Source organism: Microcaecilia unicolor, chromosome 6, assembly GCF_901765095.1.
Source record: "Microcaecilia unicolor chromosome 6, aMicUni1.1, whole genome shotgun sequence".
Lineage (NCBI taxonomy): Eukaryota > Metazoa > Chordata > Amphibia > Gymnophiona > Siphonopidae > Microcaecilia > Microcaecilia unicolor.
In genome coordinates this window covers 292,764,046-292,781,369 of record NC_044036.1, presented here as the reverse complement: position 1 = coordinate 292,781,369, position 17,324 = coordinate 292,764,046, and the positions used below count along the sequence as shown (strand labels likewise).

Here is a 17,324-nt window from a genome sequence, read left to right as displayed (position 1 = left end):
ATCACCAAGTGCACTCTAAGGCATTATTTAGGAGTATCCCAAGAAACACTATTCACACCTATATGCATAGTGCCCACCCATATTAGCTCTGGGCCACCCAAAATGTCAGGTCTGGCTACACCACTGAACTACCCTATAAAAGGCACCATGTAATGACAGTACACCAGTATTCCTGTATCAGAGCAAATGTGAACCATCAAAACAAAAATCTTCTTCCACAGAAGAGAATTCAGGGCCCCAAAGTAAGAGCAAGAAGACTCCCCCAAAAGCCTTTGGCTCCATCCGCTTAGTTACAGAGGTCAAAATAGAAATTGGAATCGTAAAGGATCCTCTTCTCCAGCTGCACAGTCGGCCTCTGGACTGGTCTGGCTGGACTCAAGGAAAGAAAGTTAATACCTCTGGTTGAATGAGCCCTGAGACTTTTGGCAATTTCTCAGCCTTTGAGAATACAGGCCAAAACAATTGTTTCTTTCAGCCACCAAGCAATGGTAGCCTTCGTGGCTGTTTCACCTTTTCTCAGTTTTCACTAACACTGGAATTTCCACCTGCGATTTTTGTACTGTTTACTAAGCAGATACTAGAACAGCATCTGGCATGAGCCCAGACTGTCCACTTTCTTCATGTTTAATTAAACGTAAGAGGATGAGTCAGACATACATCCTTTTGAGACTCTTGATGCAGGCCTAGTGGCCAAAACACAGCCTATGTTGAGTCTTGGATGTGAATATATATATTTTTTAAAGCATTGACCCATCACTGTGCTTAGTCTCCTTCACTCTGTGTGTGTGCTCAGCTTTCTTAGTCCCACTAAAAAGTGAAAACAAATCAGTCAGATCTCTGAAACTCATTAGTTACCTCCAAATAACACAACATTCTACAAACATCCAAACACCTCAAAATTCTGTACTCGTTCTCCCAAACTTCTTTCTGAAAGGCAGGCTCTTCCCAAAGTGGCTTCAGCCTTCAAATAGAAACTCTTGCTTCCATGAAAATGCAAAAAAGAATCTCAACAGGATAAGGCTTGTAATTCTGAAATCCTCCTGGCCAAAGATATTGTCACCAAAAACACCAACTTCAGCATAAGATCCTTAAATGATGCTTGCTTTAGAGGCTCAAACGGAAGAGCCAACGCCACCCACAAAACTCAGATTTTAACCAGAACTGTAGGATGTACCTGTGGATATATATGCGCATCTCCTTTAAGGAAATGTATATCCAGGTGCAAACCAAATTCACCAACACTCCCTCTGAAAGTCCCCAGTAACATGCCAATCCTGTCCCCTTAAGGATAAACCAGGGGTTCTCAACCCAGTTCTTGGGACACACAAAGTCAGCCTGATAGTCAAGATATCCACAATGAATATGCACACAGAAATTTGCACACACTGCCTCCATTGTATGTAAATCTCTCTCATGCATAATCATTGTGGGTATCCTGAAAACCTGTCTGGCTGAGTGTGTCCTGAGGACTGGGTTGAGGACACCTGGGCTAGACTCCCCTTCAAACCATCCTGCAAAAAAATAATATTTGGGCCACTGTCACATAAAAAGGAGACAACCTTCTTTTTTTTTATTTTTTTATTTGTTACATTTGTACCCCGCACTTTCCCACTCATGGCAGGCTCTATGCGGCAGGCAATGGAGGGTTAAGTGACTTGCCCAGAGTCACAAGGAGCTGCCTGTGCCGGGAATCGAACTCAGTTCCTCAGTTCCCCAGGACCAAAGTCCACCACCCTGCCACTCCTCCACTAAACATCACACCTCAAAACTCTAGCCTTCTTCAGTGAATACCAAACAAAAATATGTTTTGAATTTCTATCTTCTCATCTTTCTGGTGGATGGGTAAATAATTAATTATTTGTCATATAGAACTCGGTTTATTCTGCACAGCTCTCCAGGGTGTGGCCAACCCGGGAACATAGTTATCTATTTAAAATTCAGTAGCTAAAATAGTTAATTTTTAAAGCCATATTTACATCCGTACTGCGCAGCATTTTTTTTTTTAAGGGGAGAGGGATTTGAGGAGGGAGAGGCAGGGCTTGTCACTTACCATATCAGTATAAGCTCTATGTGCCTGCACAGCCTTTCTCAGCAACTCTGCCTTCGCCTGATTCTGAGAGTAAAAAAAAGCATTAGAGGTTTTGTTTCTGCCCTCCTTAATCATGGCCCACACATCACAGCAACATCTCTCCAGTGCAGTTCCAAAATACATTTAAGAACCTCAGGATAGGACAAATTGCATTTATCTTTCCATTCCCAGGACAATGTATTTATATCAGTTTATATGCCACTTTATCCCATGTACTAGGCAGTTCACATCAAATAACATTTGCCTCACAAACAGGCAGATGATAAAACGCCCCGTGCTGTTCCAAACAGTGCTCTAAAATAACGCTGGAACAGTGTGGGGCGCTATTAGACCTATGATCAGAGATAATACATGCAAATTTAAGCAGCGCAATTATCTGTGATCATGGGGTAGAAGTGCGGGCGAATTGTGCCTGAGCATGCACTCAGTGCAATCCTCCCGCACTTGTTTGACAGGTCTGGGCTGTCAAAAGCCCAAACCTGTCAAACGCAGGGGCTGGAGGTCCATGGGACCACCAGGCCCTGACTACCCCTGCCCCGAGCAACGGGGGCTGGAGGTCCGGCGGACTTCCAGGGATGATTTCCCCCCCCCCCCCAGGTTCAGGGAGGACTGGATATCCGGTGGGTCTCCAGCCCCCCCAACCCCCCAGAAAATGGTCCCTGGTGGTCCAGTGGCCGCCGGCCAAACCCCCCCCCCCCCCAGCATCCTGGGATGCGCTGGGTGGGGCTACAGATCATATAAGGGAGCAATTCCCTTATATGGTCTGTAGCCCCGCCCAGCGCATCCCAGGATGCACTGGGAGGGGCTGGGTGCCACCATTTTGCGGCGGCGTCAACCCAAGGAAGAGGAGGGAGGCAGGCTACCTCCCTCCTCCAACTAAGGTAGGGGGGCCAGGAGGGGGTTCTTTTTCACGCTGGACCACCAGGGATTTGGCTGACAAGTCCACCGGACCTCCAGCCCCCTCCCCCCCCCCCCGTTGCTCACTGGGGGGAGGGGTTTGGCCGGCAGCCACTGGACCACCAGGGACCATTTTCCGAGGGTTTGGGGGGGGCTGGAGACCACCGAATCTCCAGCCCTCCCTGAACCTCGGGAGGGGGGGTCGTCGGGGGGGACTGGAGGTCCACCGGACCTCCAGCCCCCTGTTGGCAGGTTTGCTTTGGGGGGGGGGGGAGGGAACGGGGGCCTGCCAGCACGCAACTGCATGCTGGACAGGGCTCACCATTCCTCCCCAATGATCTGCAAACCCTAACGCCAGCTCGGAGCTGGCGTAGGGTTTGCCGCAGCCAGCGATCCAAATTTTGGCGCTGACCGCTGATCACTGGCAATGAATGCACTAAGCCCTGTTTAGCATGCATTTGCATACCACTTGCGCAAACAGCCCTCAAGCGCGTTGTTTCACGTGCTCGAGGGCTCTGATCATGGGGCGGTAGCAAACACTGGCGCTAGTATGGCACTAACAGCCTCTAGCGCCGGCGTTTGCTTTTGATCATCTGCCCCAAAATGATCATCTCACCTGTTTGGTGTAGGAAACACAGACATCAAATGTTATATCTTTTAATAAGACTGAAGATAAAGCAAAACACTTGGCCAGAGAACTCACCTGTTTACCAGGATCATCCATAGCATGAGCAAAGGAGAGCAAGTCCACTGAGGCAGAGCGAATAGTGTCTGTTCTTCCCAAGTGAAACATTCGCAAAGAAGCACTCTCGTAGGTGGAACAGACACAACCATACATCCTGAGAGAGAGTGGAAAAAGGGGACAGGAAGGGTGACTTCAGAGAAGTAAATGAGTTTTGGTTAGGCTGCATTTCTTCCTGGGATCTGCACATCCAGGGATGACTCTGCTCTGTAAGGAAGTGATGGACTCATGCTTTCAAACAAGAATTGATTTTACCTGTAATACGCCAGCTGTAAAGCCACTTGGATAAAAGCATCTGGGCTCAGCTTCTCCAATTTAGGAAAGTTTTTTCCAAATTGGGTAAAGACAAACACCTTTATGTCCAGATCATGTACCATTCTGAAGAGAGTTAAAGAAGATAAGAAATTGTAGACGAGCAAAGGAGCAAAAAAAAAAAAAAAAAACCCAAAACCTCTCATAAATTAAAAAAAAAAAAAAGTATCCAGTTTTTTGCATGAGAAAATTAGAGCGGTGGAGTGGCTTAATGAGAGAAACATAATTAACCAAAAGCTAACCAACTGATTCATCTAATCAAGCATCCCAGCCTTCTGTCTTTATTCGCCCTACTCATATCACTGAGATTCCCCTCATTGGTCCCATTCTTCTCACTCACATGTTGAGGTTCTGCTTGGCTTTCTCAATATCATTCTTGATTTCTGGGGTGATATTAAATCGTAATTTTTTGGGCATGGGTAGAGGAATCATGGGAGAACGCACTAATTCTGCTTTCTTCCTGTAAAAACACAAATTTCATTCATTTTTAGTGAAAGTTAAACACCATAACATAGAAGATGATGGAAGAAAAAGATCAGTTGGCACAACTGATTTTGTCCACGCAATGTAAATCACCTTGAATTACCACTGGAAAGACGTGAACTAAATACTAAATAAATAAAACACATTAAAAATGTGTCCCCTTTATTTCATATCTAAGTACTGTAGTAATTGTGTTAATCCACTTTAAAGGTTAATAAATAAAATTAAGACAGAAAGCAAGGTGATAACTTTTTTATTGGAGTAACTTAATACATTTTTTGACTAGCTTTTAGATGCCAAAAGCTCCTTTGTCAGGTCAAGACAATAGAAGCAAATGATTACACTGCTGTGAGGGAACACTTTTCGGGAACAGAGTACTGAATGACAAATGGTCAGAATACAAAGAGGAAGGCTTAAAACGATCCAGGAACGTAAGACATTGAAGTTAAAATAAGTTTCTTATCATTCTACCAAAACAGTCCATAAGTCTGGGTTTGTGCTATGCTACCAGCAGGTGGAGACTGAGAAACTAATGGAGCTGTGATATAACAGATTAAGAACCCTGAGCAGCAGCTTGACCAGCAAGTATTTCTCAGTCTCCAGCAGGTGGTAGGTCTGGCAATCCTGTGACGTCTGCAGTAGTCTGGTAAGAATATTTGTTGTCTTCTTGGAAGCAAGTCAGGGGGTTAAAAAAATGGGGGCTTAAGCTGAGAGACAAAAAAAAGTATTGACATTTTCTCTCAGATTCTTGTTTGGAGTGTCACACCTGAAGTTCCAGGTCCCCCCCTTCTTCTCCCCAGCCTCTTCTTTCTTTTGAGGGTTAAGTAATTTGTGCCTTGGAGTTCCTTGTACAGGACTTCTTAGAGAGCCCAAACTATTATATAGTTCGACAATATATTTCTTTCTCTGTTAAATATGGGGGGGGGGGGGGGGGGGTAGCACTGGCCACAGCTGGGTAGGAGGAAGTTGGCTTTATGTGGAAATACTGGTGATGTGAATTTTTTGCTCTGCCGGAGTTTATTGTTTGTAAGCCTTAAAGGTGGTGCCGCATGAAAAAGGAAAGAAATGTTGTACAAGTGGAATATATAAGGCGAACCTTTCGGCAGGAAAATGTGCTCTCTATGCAGCAGCTGAGGCCATGCCTTCAGTTTTGGGACAGGAACTGTCTGTGCAGCATGGTTCTCCCTCCCTTGCTATGCCTTTTTCAGGTTCTTTGCAGTCAGTTCCAGGGTCAAGCAGAAATGCTTCACCTCAGTTGTTCCCTATCCCATCAGATTTTTCAGCCCCAGGGGTGTCAGGCAGAAGCGTAGCCAGATTGTAACGCTAGGGGAAGCAGAGAATGGACTATATAGGCGCAAGCATGCACTGCATAGGCATGATGGACTGCATGAAAAATAGGTGCTATCACCGTTAGAAGTCCATATGGGGGAGTGGTTGCTCCCCTGGCGCCACACCTAGCTCACTTTGGCGTCAGGTATGTATGGTTTAGACTTTGCTCAATCTTTCTCTCTGGAGTTCATTCTTTTGTTACATAAAGCTTGGTGCTTAATGCAGCTCCAAAATTTTCCATGGTGGACTCTGCAAAATGTCCTAGACTAGATTTGGACTAGGCTTTGGAAAACGTCAGGACAATACTCTCTGGTGAGGGAGAGGTTCAGGATAGGTCTGCAGAGGAGAAGTTAGAAGGAAAGTTTTTGTCTGAGAGTGAGGAGGTTCCTCCAGAGGAGGATCCTTTGGCAGTCCACATTTTTCCAGGGGAAGAATTAATTGTGCAGGTTTTGTTTTGTGGAGCACCCTCCCATACTTTTCTTCTCTCGGGACCCCTTGCTAGTAGGGATTTGTAAGTCATTTAAAGTTTTCCCTTTGCTTCAGGTAGTGGATGATATTACTGCTGAATGGGAAATTCCTGATGCAAATTTTAGGGTGAAGCTATCTGTCTCAACTTTATCTAGTGGACTCTCCACCTGAGAATCAGTTTAAGCTCTCAGGTTGATGCAGTGGTTTCAGTTGGGACAAAGAAGACTAATCTACTGGTGGAAGGCAATTTTGTATTGAAGGACTCTCAGAATCGTAGAGTGGAATATTTGTTGAAGCAAGCCTTCAATCTCTGCTCTAGGGTTACAAGTAGCAGTGTGTGGAAGTTATGCTTTTTTTTTTAGGTGGGCTGAGCAACTGGTACAGAATTCAGAACACGCCTCTCCTGGAGATCTTCCGCCTCCAACCTTTTGGATTTGGGCACTTTCTATTTGGCAGACATTCTGTGTGGTTTAATTAAAGCACTGGCCAATAATATGGCACTTCTGGTTTCAGCTTGCCATTGTTTGTGGCTCTGGAATTGGTCTGTGGATGTTGCATCTAAGGCTGGAATTAATGTGTTGCCTTTTAAAGGAAGGTTACTGTTTGGTAAAGATTTAGAGAAGTTTGTAAAGGAACTTTTTGGCCTATTATTAATCTCAAAAGAGTCAACAGTTTCTACAAGTATCAAGTTTTTGGATGAAGACCTTGAAGTTGGTGAGTGTAGTAGTTCAAACAGGGTCAAGAATAAAGGGTCATGAACTCGATATACCGCCTTTCTGTGGTACAACCAAAGTGGTTTACACATTGTTTCAGGTCCTCTCTCTGACCCTACTGGGCTCACAGTCTTTTTTTGTACTTGGGGCAACAGACTGTTAAGTGACTTGACCAGGGGTCACAAGGAGCTGTGTCATGAACTCAGGGGAAGTGAGCCCTTAGGCCATAGTTGGGATCAGCTAGCAGCAGGTGAGTCACTCGGGCTATGCACAAAACTAGGCAAATAGTAGGCAAGGCAGGCAGGACTTAAACTGGAGACAAGGCCAGCAGGGCTTGGCAGAAGACAGGGCTAGGCAGACAAGGCTAGAACTGGATCCAGATGAGGTAACGCAATACAAGGCAAGCAGGGCAAGAGCTGGATCCAGACAAGGTAGGGCAAAGCAAGAACTGGATCCAAGCAAGACAAGGCAAAAAAATTTGGAGACACAGCAGGCAAAGCTGGAACTTGGAGACACATGAAGCAAGACAAGGCTGGAGCTTGGAGGCACAGCTCCTGGAGACCTATTGTGAAAGTAGAAGTGAAGAGTTCTAAGATCCCTTATATGGACCCCAGCAGATGAGGTCATCGATGGGCATCCGATCCAGTTCCTGCTGCAAGATCTTTAAAAGACCCCTGCATGCTAGGGGGCGCCAATGACAGAAGCAGCAGAGGACTGTGCAGCCCACCAGACAGACAGAATGCTCCAGCATGCAGAAGCCGCAGCACCAGCGATCCACCACACAGGAGAACCAGTCCGGCGCCCAGAAGCCACAGAGTCCAACCACACCACAGGACCCAACATAGAAACAAGTGCGTCAGGGCAGGAAAAGTGACAGAGCCATGACAAGCTGCAGTGGGAATTGAACCCAGCTCCCCAGTTTCTCAGTCCACTATACTAACCATTAGATTTGACAGAAGCTTATCTTCACATCTGAACCAGGGTGTCTCATCAGTGATATCTCAAATTCACAGTATTAGATCAGCATTTCCAATTCTGTGTCTTTACATTTGGCCTTGCCACAGCTCCTCAGATGTTTACAAAAATTATGGTAGTTGTGGCTGCTGTTCTAAACATAGAGGGAATTTTAGTTCATCCTTATCTGGCTAATCTATACACAGTCCCTAAAAGACATCAAAGCAGTAACTGCTCAAGTAATTCAATTTCTGCAGGACTTAAGGCTGGGTAGTGAACTTTTGCAAGAGCAACATTGCTATTTCCCAGACTCTGGAATATTTGGGAGCCAGGCTTTACACAACCTTAGGCAAAGTGTTTTTCTCACTTGAAAAAATGAGGAAGTTACAGTCACAGATCAGAAATCTTACTTGACTCTATAAACCCTGGATTTAGTGCCATGAGCCAAGATACACTTGCACAGATCTCTTCTATCTTAGTGGTCTCCTCAGTCACAGGATAATGACCTGATGTTACCATTGATTCAAGAAACCAAGGAAAGTCTCAACTGGTGGATAAAGAATAACAATATCCTCAAAGGAAAGAGTCTGGTGAAGCTGGACTGGATTCCAGTAGAAACAGATGCAAGCCTCACTGGTTAGGGGTGCATTGCAGTGACAGGTGGACTCAAGGTCGCTGGTCACAGGAGGAAAGCAAGTGGCTGATCAATTGCCTGGAGACACAAGCTATTGGTCTAGCCCTCAAAGTTCCATCATCTCAACCTAGTCCTCAATCCAGCCAGTCAGGTTTTCAGGATACCCATAATGAATATGCATAAACGTGCATGCACTACCTCCACTGTATGCAAATCTCTCATATGCATATTTATTGTGGATATCTTGAAAGCCTGACTAGCTTGGTATACCCTGAGGACTGGGTTGAGAACCCCTGATCTAGTATATCGCAGAAAGGTCAAAATTGTGTCACACAATGTGGCAGCAGTGGTATATGTAAACAAACAGGGAGTAAGAAGAAGTCATCAAGTTGCAAAAAAAATTTGAAACTACTGATGGAATGGACACAAAATATTCTGGAAGACATTTTGGCAGCTCATATTGCAGAAATCCAAAATGTGCAAGTGGACTTCCTCAGCGGAAATGCAGTGGATCTGGGAGAATGGAGTCTCCTGGAGGAAGCCTTTCTCCAAGTAGTACAATGCTGGGGCCTGCCGATCATAGTTTTAATTGCAAACAAAAAAAAGTATCAGCCTTCATCAGTTGCAGAATCCAAAATTAGCAGGATAGATGAATCTTCTGAGAGAGAGAGAGAAAGTGGGTGAAGGCTGAAGAGGGAGAGAGAGAGAGCGGGTGAAGGCTGAAGGGGAGTTTGAGAGAGAGAGAGAGAGAGAGTGGGTGAAGGCTGAAGGGGAGTTTGACAGAGAGAGAGAGAGAGAGAGCAGGTGGATTTGAGAGAAAGACTGAGTGAAGGCCGAGGGGAAGGTTAAGAGAGAAACTGAGTGAAGGCTGGGGGCAGGTATGTGCAAACGAGCAAGAGACTACGTGAAGGCTGAGGGGGGTGTAAAGAGAAACTGGGTGAAGGCTGGGGGCAGATATGTGCGAGCAAGCAAGAGACTGGGTGAAGGCTGGGGGCAGGTATGAGCGAGTAAGAGACTGGGTGAAGGCTGGAAGGTAGGTATGAGCGAGTAAGAGACTGGGTGAAGGCTGGAAGGTAGGTATGAGCGAGTGAGAGCCTGGCGGGGACCCAGGTTTTGGTGATATGTGAAACAGAGGCAATTGCCTATTTGTTACATCTATCTAGAGGGTGCTGTCATAAGTACATAAGTATTGCCATACTGGGAAAGACCAAAGGTCCATCAAGCCCAGCATCCTATTTCCAACAATGGCCAATCCAGGTCACAAATACCTGGCAAGATCCCAAAAAAGTACAAAACATTTTATACTGCTTATCCCAGAAATAGTGGATTTTCCCCAAGTCCATTTAATAACGGTCTATGGACTTTTCCTTTAGGAAGCCGTCCAAACCTTTTTAAAACTCCACTAAGCTAACCGCCTTTACCACATTCTCTGGCAACGAATTCCATTAATTACATGTTGAGAGAAGAAAAATTTTCTCTGATTCGTTTTAAATTTACTAGATTGTAGCTTCATCGCATGCCTCCTAGTCCTAATATTTTTAGAAAGCGTGAACAGACGCTTCACATCTACCCGTTCAACTCCACTCATTATTTTACAGACTTCTATCATTTCTCCCCTCAGCCGCCTTTTCTCCAAGCTGAAGAGCCCTAGCCACTTTAGCCTTTCCTCATAGGGAAGTCGTCCCATCCCCTTTATCATTTTCATTGCCCTTCTCTCCATCTTTTCTAATTCCACTATATCTTTTTTGAGATGCAGCGACCACCACCCACGAGGAGCTTATAGAGCTTATAGAAGATGGTCTGATGTCTCCCCGCACTGCCATCTTGGAGTCGCTCTGTTGGAATTTCTCCCTCTCACAGCGCAGCGGTTTTGTAGCAATAAGTAAGTACGATTTCCACTTGTCTTGTTCAAAAACTGCTCCTGAACACTTCAACCCTCAAATCCTCAGCTTTGGCTTTAAGTTGGTAAGGCGAAGGTAGGGATCAGGGCCCAGGAGCTCTTTCCCCTCACACCTGCTCTCTAGCAAGGCACCACGTGACCTAATTTCTCAATATATTAATCACTTTGCATGCACAATATTTTTGTATCAGCTAACTCATGCTATAAAGACCTAATTTGTAGTGATAGTTTTGCATAGTAATATGTGTTTAGATACATGCTTTATTAAGCATGCATATGCTAGCCTAGCTGATCATTTAGCCACCCAGAATCAAATCTGTATCTCCAAGGAATGGCGACAAAATTAGATGTCCAATGGCATCAACTCCGAAATGAAAATGAGAAACCAAGAAGCTGCAGCTGACTGTTTAAGGTGAGTGGACTTAACAGGTAGGGTGGAGTGGAGTGGAGGAGTAGCCTAGTGGTTAGTGCAGTGGACTTTGATCCTGGGGAAGTAGGTTTAATTCCCCCTGCAACTCCTTATGACTCTGGGCAAGTCACTTAACACTCCATTGCCCTAGGTACAAATAAGTACCTGTATATACTACATAAACTGCCTTGAATATAGTTGCAAAAACCACAGAAAGGTAGTATATCAAGTCCCATTCCCTTGCACAAATGAGTTATGTCAAGTACTACTTTCGTGATATGCAATAAATATGACATGGATATGAAAATTTTAACATTTTTACAGTGTGATGTAATATAATAACACAATTTCTAGAGCACACAGAGTAGTCTTCACATTATTTTTGTTATTCTAACATTGCTTTGATGACATGTAACAAAACGTTTACAATAACAACCTGTGAATGATGGTTTTCACAGAAAAAAAAATCTAAATACAAAAACTGCTTTTGTCAAAAATTTGATTTTTGTGACTTACAGTGGGGGAAATAAGTATTTGATCCCTTGCTGATTTTGTAAGTTTGCCCACTGACAAAGACATGAGCAGCCCATAATTGAAGGGTAGGTTATTGGTAACAGTGAGAGATAGCACATCACAAATTAAATCCGGAAAATCACATTGTGGAAAGTATATGAATTTATTTGCATTCTGCAGAGGGAAATAAGTATTTAATCCCTCTGGCAAACAAGACCTAATACTTGGTGGCAAAACCCTTGTTGGCAAGCACAGCGGTCAGACGTCTTCTGTAGTTGATGATGAGGTTTGCACACATGTCAGGAGGAATTTTGGTCCACTCCTCTTTGCAGATCATCTCTAAATCATTAAGAGTTCTGGGCTGTCGCTTGGCAACTCGCATCTTCAGCTCCCTCCATAAGTTTTCGATGGGATTAAGGTCTGGTGACTGGCTAGGCCACTCCATGACCCTAATGTGCTTCTTCCTGAGCCACTCCTTTGTTGCCTTGGCTGTATGTTTTGGGTCATTGTCGTGCTGGAAGACCCAGCCACGACCCATTTTTAAGGCCCTGGCGGAGGGAAGGAGGTTGTCACTCAGAATTGTACGGTACATGGCCCCATCCATTCTCCCATTGATGCGGTGAAGTAGTCCTGTGCCCTTAGCAGAGAAACACCCCCAAAACATAACATTTCCACCTCCATGCTTGACAGTGGGGACGGTGTTCTTTGGGTCATAGGCAGCATTTCTCTTCCTCCAAACACGGCGAGATGAGTTCATGCCAAAGAGCTCAATTTTTGTCTCATCTGACCACAGCACCTTCTCCCAATCACTCTCGGCATCATCCAGGTGTTCACTGGCAAACTTCAGACGGGCCATCACATGTGCCTTCCGGAGCAGGGGGACCTTGCGGGCACTGCAGGATTGCAATCCGTTATGTCGTAATGTGTTACCAATGGTTTTCGTGGTGACAGTGGTCCCAGCTGCCTTGAGATCATTGACAAGTTTCCCCCTTGTAGTTGTAGGCTGATTTCTAACCTTCCTCATGATCAAGGATACCCCACGAGGTGAGATTTTGCGTGGAGCCCCAGATCTTTGTCGATTGACAGTCATTTTGTACTTCTTCCATTTTCTTACTATGGCACCAACAGTTGTCTCCTTCTCGCCCAGCGTCTTACTGATGGTTTTGTAGCCCATTCCAGCCTTGTGCAGGTGTATGATCTTGTCCCTGACATCCTTAGACAGCTCCTTGCTCTTGGCCATTTTGTAGAGGTTAGAGTCTGACTGATTCACTGAGTCTGTGGACAGGTGTCTTTCATACAGGTGACCATTGCCGACAGCTGTCTGTCATGCAGGTAACGAGTTGATTTGGAGCATCTACCTGGTCTGTAGGGGCCAGATCTCTTACTGGTTGGTGGGGGATCAAATACTTATTTCCCTCTGCAGAATGCAAATAAATTCATATACTTTCCACAATGTGATTTTCCGGATTTAATTTGTGATGTGCTATCTCTCACTGTTACCAATAACCTACCCTTCAATTATGGGCTGCTCATGTCTTTGTCAGTGGGCAAACTTACAAAATCAGCAAGGGATCAAATACTTATTTCCCCCACTGTATCAGGTTTTTGGGCAGTGCCCTTCATTTCTCCTTTATTTCTATATTTCCTGATTTTAATAGGACTACACAAGTGAGACAAAGCTTTTTTTGGCCACGTGCTCACAGGTTCTGGCTCCGGGAGTGACTTTTTTTCCTTCAACTTCCCTACAAATGTTGTATAATTTGTTTTCTTTGACCCAGTACAGTCAAGAATTTTAGTGCAAGTAGAGCTAGACCATCTGGTTTTGTGGTTACTGTTATCTCTAGTGGGAGTAGTTCTTAAACGTAGTATCTCTCTTTATTATGTGCCCTTTTTCCTTTTATTTTTTTCTTCCTCTTAAATCTGTGGAGTTCTCCAGATCAACAGTTTTTTCTTCTTTTCCCCCCTCTTTTTTTTTACCTGCCGAAGGATGACATTGTCATTCATTTTTCTTATGATCGATCTTTTGTGCTTTTCTAAGGCTTGTTTATTTATTTTACTTCGGCTACGTCGTTTTTTTTCTATTCAAGTGTTTGTTTAGAATCTATTCTGAAAATTTTCAATAAAAAAATAAAGAAAAAAGTGAGATTGGGCTTCCATACATTTCTTTACCTGCCATCACAGATTGGATTTGTAGACAGGAGATGATGCAGCCCTTGAGGCCAAGGTTTGAAGGCGGGAACTGTATGGTCCTGCCCTATATAATTTACTGCTTTGGTACATCCCAAGCATCTGGACTGGTCTGGTCTGGTGAGACAATAAGGAAGGTTAAATTAGATCCATCTTGCTAATTTTCTTCCTTGAGTCCCTCCAGACCAGCCCAGACCCACCAATGGTTAATGTTCAGTAGTATATATTTTCTTTTTCTTACAGAAGTGATCAGATTTTTTTTCTTGGTGCTACATATTGTCTGTTGAAAGTTTTTTAGTTCCCTGGGGGCAAAATATTTTGCCTTTTATATACTTGTTCACTGCTTTACTATTCAAATACTGGCTGGTCAAACTGCTGCATAGGGTTCTTAAGCTATGACATCACAACTTATTAGTTTCTCAATCTCCACCTGCTGGTAGGATGGCACAAACTTGAAGGAATCAAGGAAAGAAAATTAGCAGGTAAGACTAAATTTAACCATATTTGGCACCTAATAAGAAAAGACTTAATTTGTGTCACCATAAAATTCTACTGCTTTATCATCTTCTGATCACCCATCCATTTCTCCTTCTGTTCTTCTCTCCTCCCACCTCTACTTTTTTTCTCCTCAAGACTGTCATTAAAATGTTGTTAGGAGTTACTTATATATTCTGATATTGTTATCTTTGGCTCATACTGTCCTAACCTGAGGAGAGATTTTGGCTTCCGAAAGCTAGTCAAAAACTGTATTAAATTAGTCCAATAAAAAGATATAACATTGTTTTTTGTTTTATTTATTCACCTTCATATATATAAAGTATTATAGAGTATTGTGGATGAATATATAGAATGTTCTCTGAAAAACAGAACCTTCTAGCAGGTGTTCTCCAAGGACAGCAGGACACATTTCCTTAGTAGGTGACTTTATCTGACAGAGCCCAACACAGAGATGCTCCCCAACTTCTAATACTTGAAGCTTTTGGAAGCCACACCACCCCACCTGTATATGCCACATGGGACCAAGGCAATCTAGTACAATAGCTGAGAGAATGCAACTCCTAGGGAAGGAGGGTGATTATGAGGAAATACGTGTCCTGCTGTCCTCAAAGAACACCTACTATAGGGTGAATAACTTTGCTTTTTCCCTCCAAAGTCAAGTAGGACATTACTTTTCCACATATGGGAATCCCTAGCTACCAGGCTAACCGAAATAAGAAAAGGGAAAAATAGCACTAAGGCTTGCAACAAGCAAAGGCCAACAGAAATATTAGAACATATTAATATAAAGGCTTTTTTTGTTGTTATAGCCTGGAACAGAAACAAATTGGCCTAGGGGGTGGAATTGGATTCTAGACCCCAAATAAATTCTGAAGGACTGACTGATCAAACTGGCTGTCGTGTCAAGAGTTTTGTTCAATGCAGTAATGAGATGTGATTGTATGAACAGAAGTCAATGTTGCTCCCTTGCAGATTTCCTCAACTGAGGCTGATATGTTGGGGTACTGATACAGCCATGGCTCTGACATTATGAACTATGACATGGCCCTCCAGAGTCAGCCCAGCTTGGGCACAAGTAAAAGAGATGCAATCTGTTACCTAATTAGACAAAGTGTGTTTCCTGATGAATGCTCCCATCCTGCTTGGGTCAAAAGAAACATAAAGCTGGGAGGACTGTCTATGGGCTTTAGTCTGCTCCAGATAGGCCAAAACTCTCTTGCAGTCCAAGGTGTGTAGTGCGCTTTCACCAGGATGGGCATGAAGTTTAGGGAAAAATGTTGACTGGTTAAGAAGGAATTCTGACACTACCTTAGGAAGGAACTTAGGGTGCGTACGGAGAACTACTCTGTTGTGATTAAATCTTGTGTAAGGTGGATCAGCTACTAGAGCCTGGAGCTCACTGATCTTACAGGATGAAGTAACAGCCACCAAACACAGGACCTTCCAGATGGCGAGTGTCAAGTGGCTCAAAAGGAGCTTTCATCAGTTGGGTGTGAACAACATTGAGGTCCCATGACACTGTGGAAGGTTTGATTGGGGACTTCAAGAGAAGCAAGCCTCTCACAACTATAGGCTTACCCTCTACATGTTGATGGTAAGTGCCAGTTGCACTGAGGTGAACCCTTACAGAGTTGGTTTTGAGACCAGACTCAGAAAGGTGTAGAAGTATTCAAGCAGTTTTTGTGTAGGGCAGGAGAAAGGATCTAGGGCCTTGCCCTCACACCACATGGCAAACCACTACTACTTAAAATTGTATTTATTTATTGGGATTTTTTAACTGCCTTTATGAAGAAATTCACCCAAGGCGGTATGATTTCTTAGTGGAATCCTTCCTGGAAGCAAGCAGAACACAGAAGCCACCCCCTAATTTGCTGGAGAAAGTCAATGTCTAACCTCTCAACATCTAGACCATGAGGGCTAGGGACTGGAGGCTGGGATGCAGAAGAGACCTCTCATTCTGTATGATGAGGGTCAGAAAACATACAGTCTCCATGGATCCCTGAATGCTAACTCAGGAAGTAGAGGGAACCATATCTGTCTCAGCTAGGCGAGATGAGGATCATGATCTCCCAGGACCTGATTGAGGTTCAGCAAAGTTTTTCCCTATGAGAGGTATGGGAGGGTATGCGTACAGAAAACCTTTCCCACAAAGTATGAGGAAGGCATCTGAGGCTAGTTTACCATGTGATCTCAGTCTGGAGTAGTACTGAGGAGCTTTGTTGTTCAGATGAGTGGCAATCAGATCCACCAAGGGAGTGCCCCACACTTTGAAAATCTTGCAGGCTATCCTCATGTTGAAAGACTACGCACATGATTGCATGACTCTGATCAGTTTGTCACCAGACTGTTCTTTCCTGCCAGGTAAGTGACTTCAAGCACCATGCCAAAGCTGGTTGCCCAATGCCACATCCTGACAGCTTTCTGACACAAGAGGTACAATCCCATGTCTCCCTGCTTGCTGACATAATATATTACAACCTAATTGTCTGTCAGAACGAGGATAATTTGATGCACCAACTGATCTCTGAAAGTCTTTACGAGTGTTCCAAATCATGTGAGTTCCAGGAGGTTGTTACTCCTGGCGAGACCATTGACTTTGAGTGTGGAATCCATCTATATGATCTCCCCAGCCCAGGTTGGATGCATCTGTGGTTAGAGTCTTGTGAGGCTCTAGAATTTGGAATGGAGGTCCCTTTGTAAGATTGGGTCAAATAGAGCAACTCCACAAGAGATGGAGTGACATTGATGACATCCACAAAGTCCACAGGGAAGCTAGGATCCACTGGGCCAGTCTCAAATTGAGACGTACCATGGGCACGACATGTACATTACAGGCCATGTGGCCCAATAACCTTAACACCTGCTGGCTTTGTTGTACCTGGAGGGCAATGGTGACTAATGTGTTGACACACTAATCTGGGAGGAAGGCCCAGGCTTGAGTTGTATCTTGCAGGGCTCCAACATATTCCAATCTATATACTGGGGTAGATGAGACTTTGGGTAGTTGATAATAAACCCTAGTATCTCCAACACTCGAATAATTCTCCACAAAGATTCTTGAGCCCCTTCCTCTGATGTGCTCTTTATCAGCCAATCTTCCAGGCAGGGAAACATATGCACTCCCAGTCTGCATAGCAATGCTGTGACTACTGCTAGGCATTTTATAAAGTCTCTGGGAGCTGATGCGAGACCAATG

At 44.2% G+C, this 17,324-nt stretch overlaps 1 protein-coding gene across 1 annotated transcript in view; it reads right to left on the bottom strand.

Moving 5' to 3' along the window:
• CRAT (carnitine O-acetyltransferase) overlaps positions 1 to 17,324 on the bottom strand; it is a 123,454-nt gene that overhangs the window by 26,849 nt on the left and 79,281 nt on the right. The window contains exons 8-11 of the mRNA XM_030206841.1: positions 4,381 to 4,500; positions 3,984 to 4,106; positions 3,690 to 3,825; positions 2,051 to 2,113 (exon numbers count right to left, since the gene is read on the bottom strand). Of these exons, the coding sequence (XP_030062701.1) occupies positions 2,051 to 2,113; positions 3,690 to 3,825; positions 3,984 to 4,106; positions 4,381 to 4,500 (442 nt within the window). The remainder of the gene's footprint in view (positions 1 to 2,050; positions 2,114 to 3,689; positions 3,826 to 3,983; positions 4,107 to 4,380; positions 4,501 to 17,324) is intronic.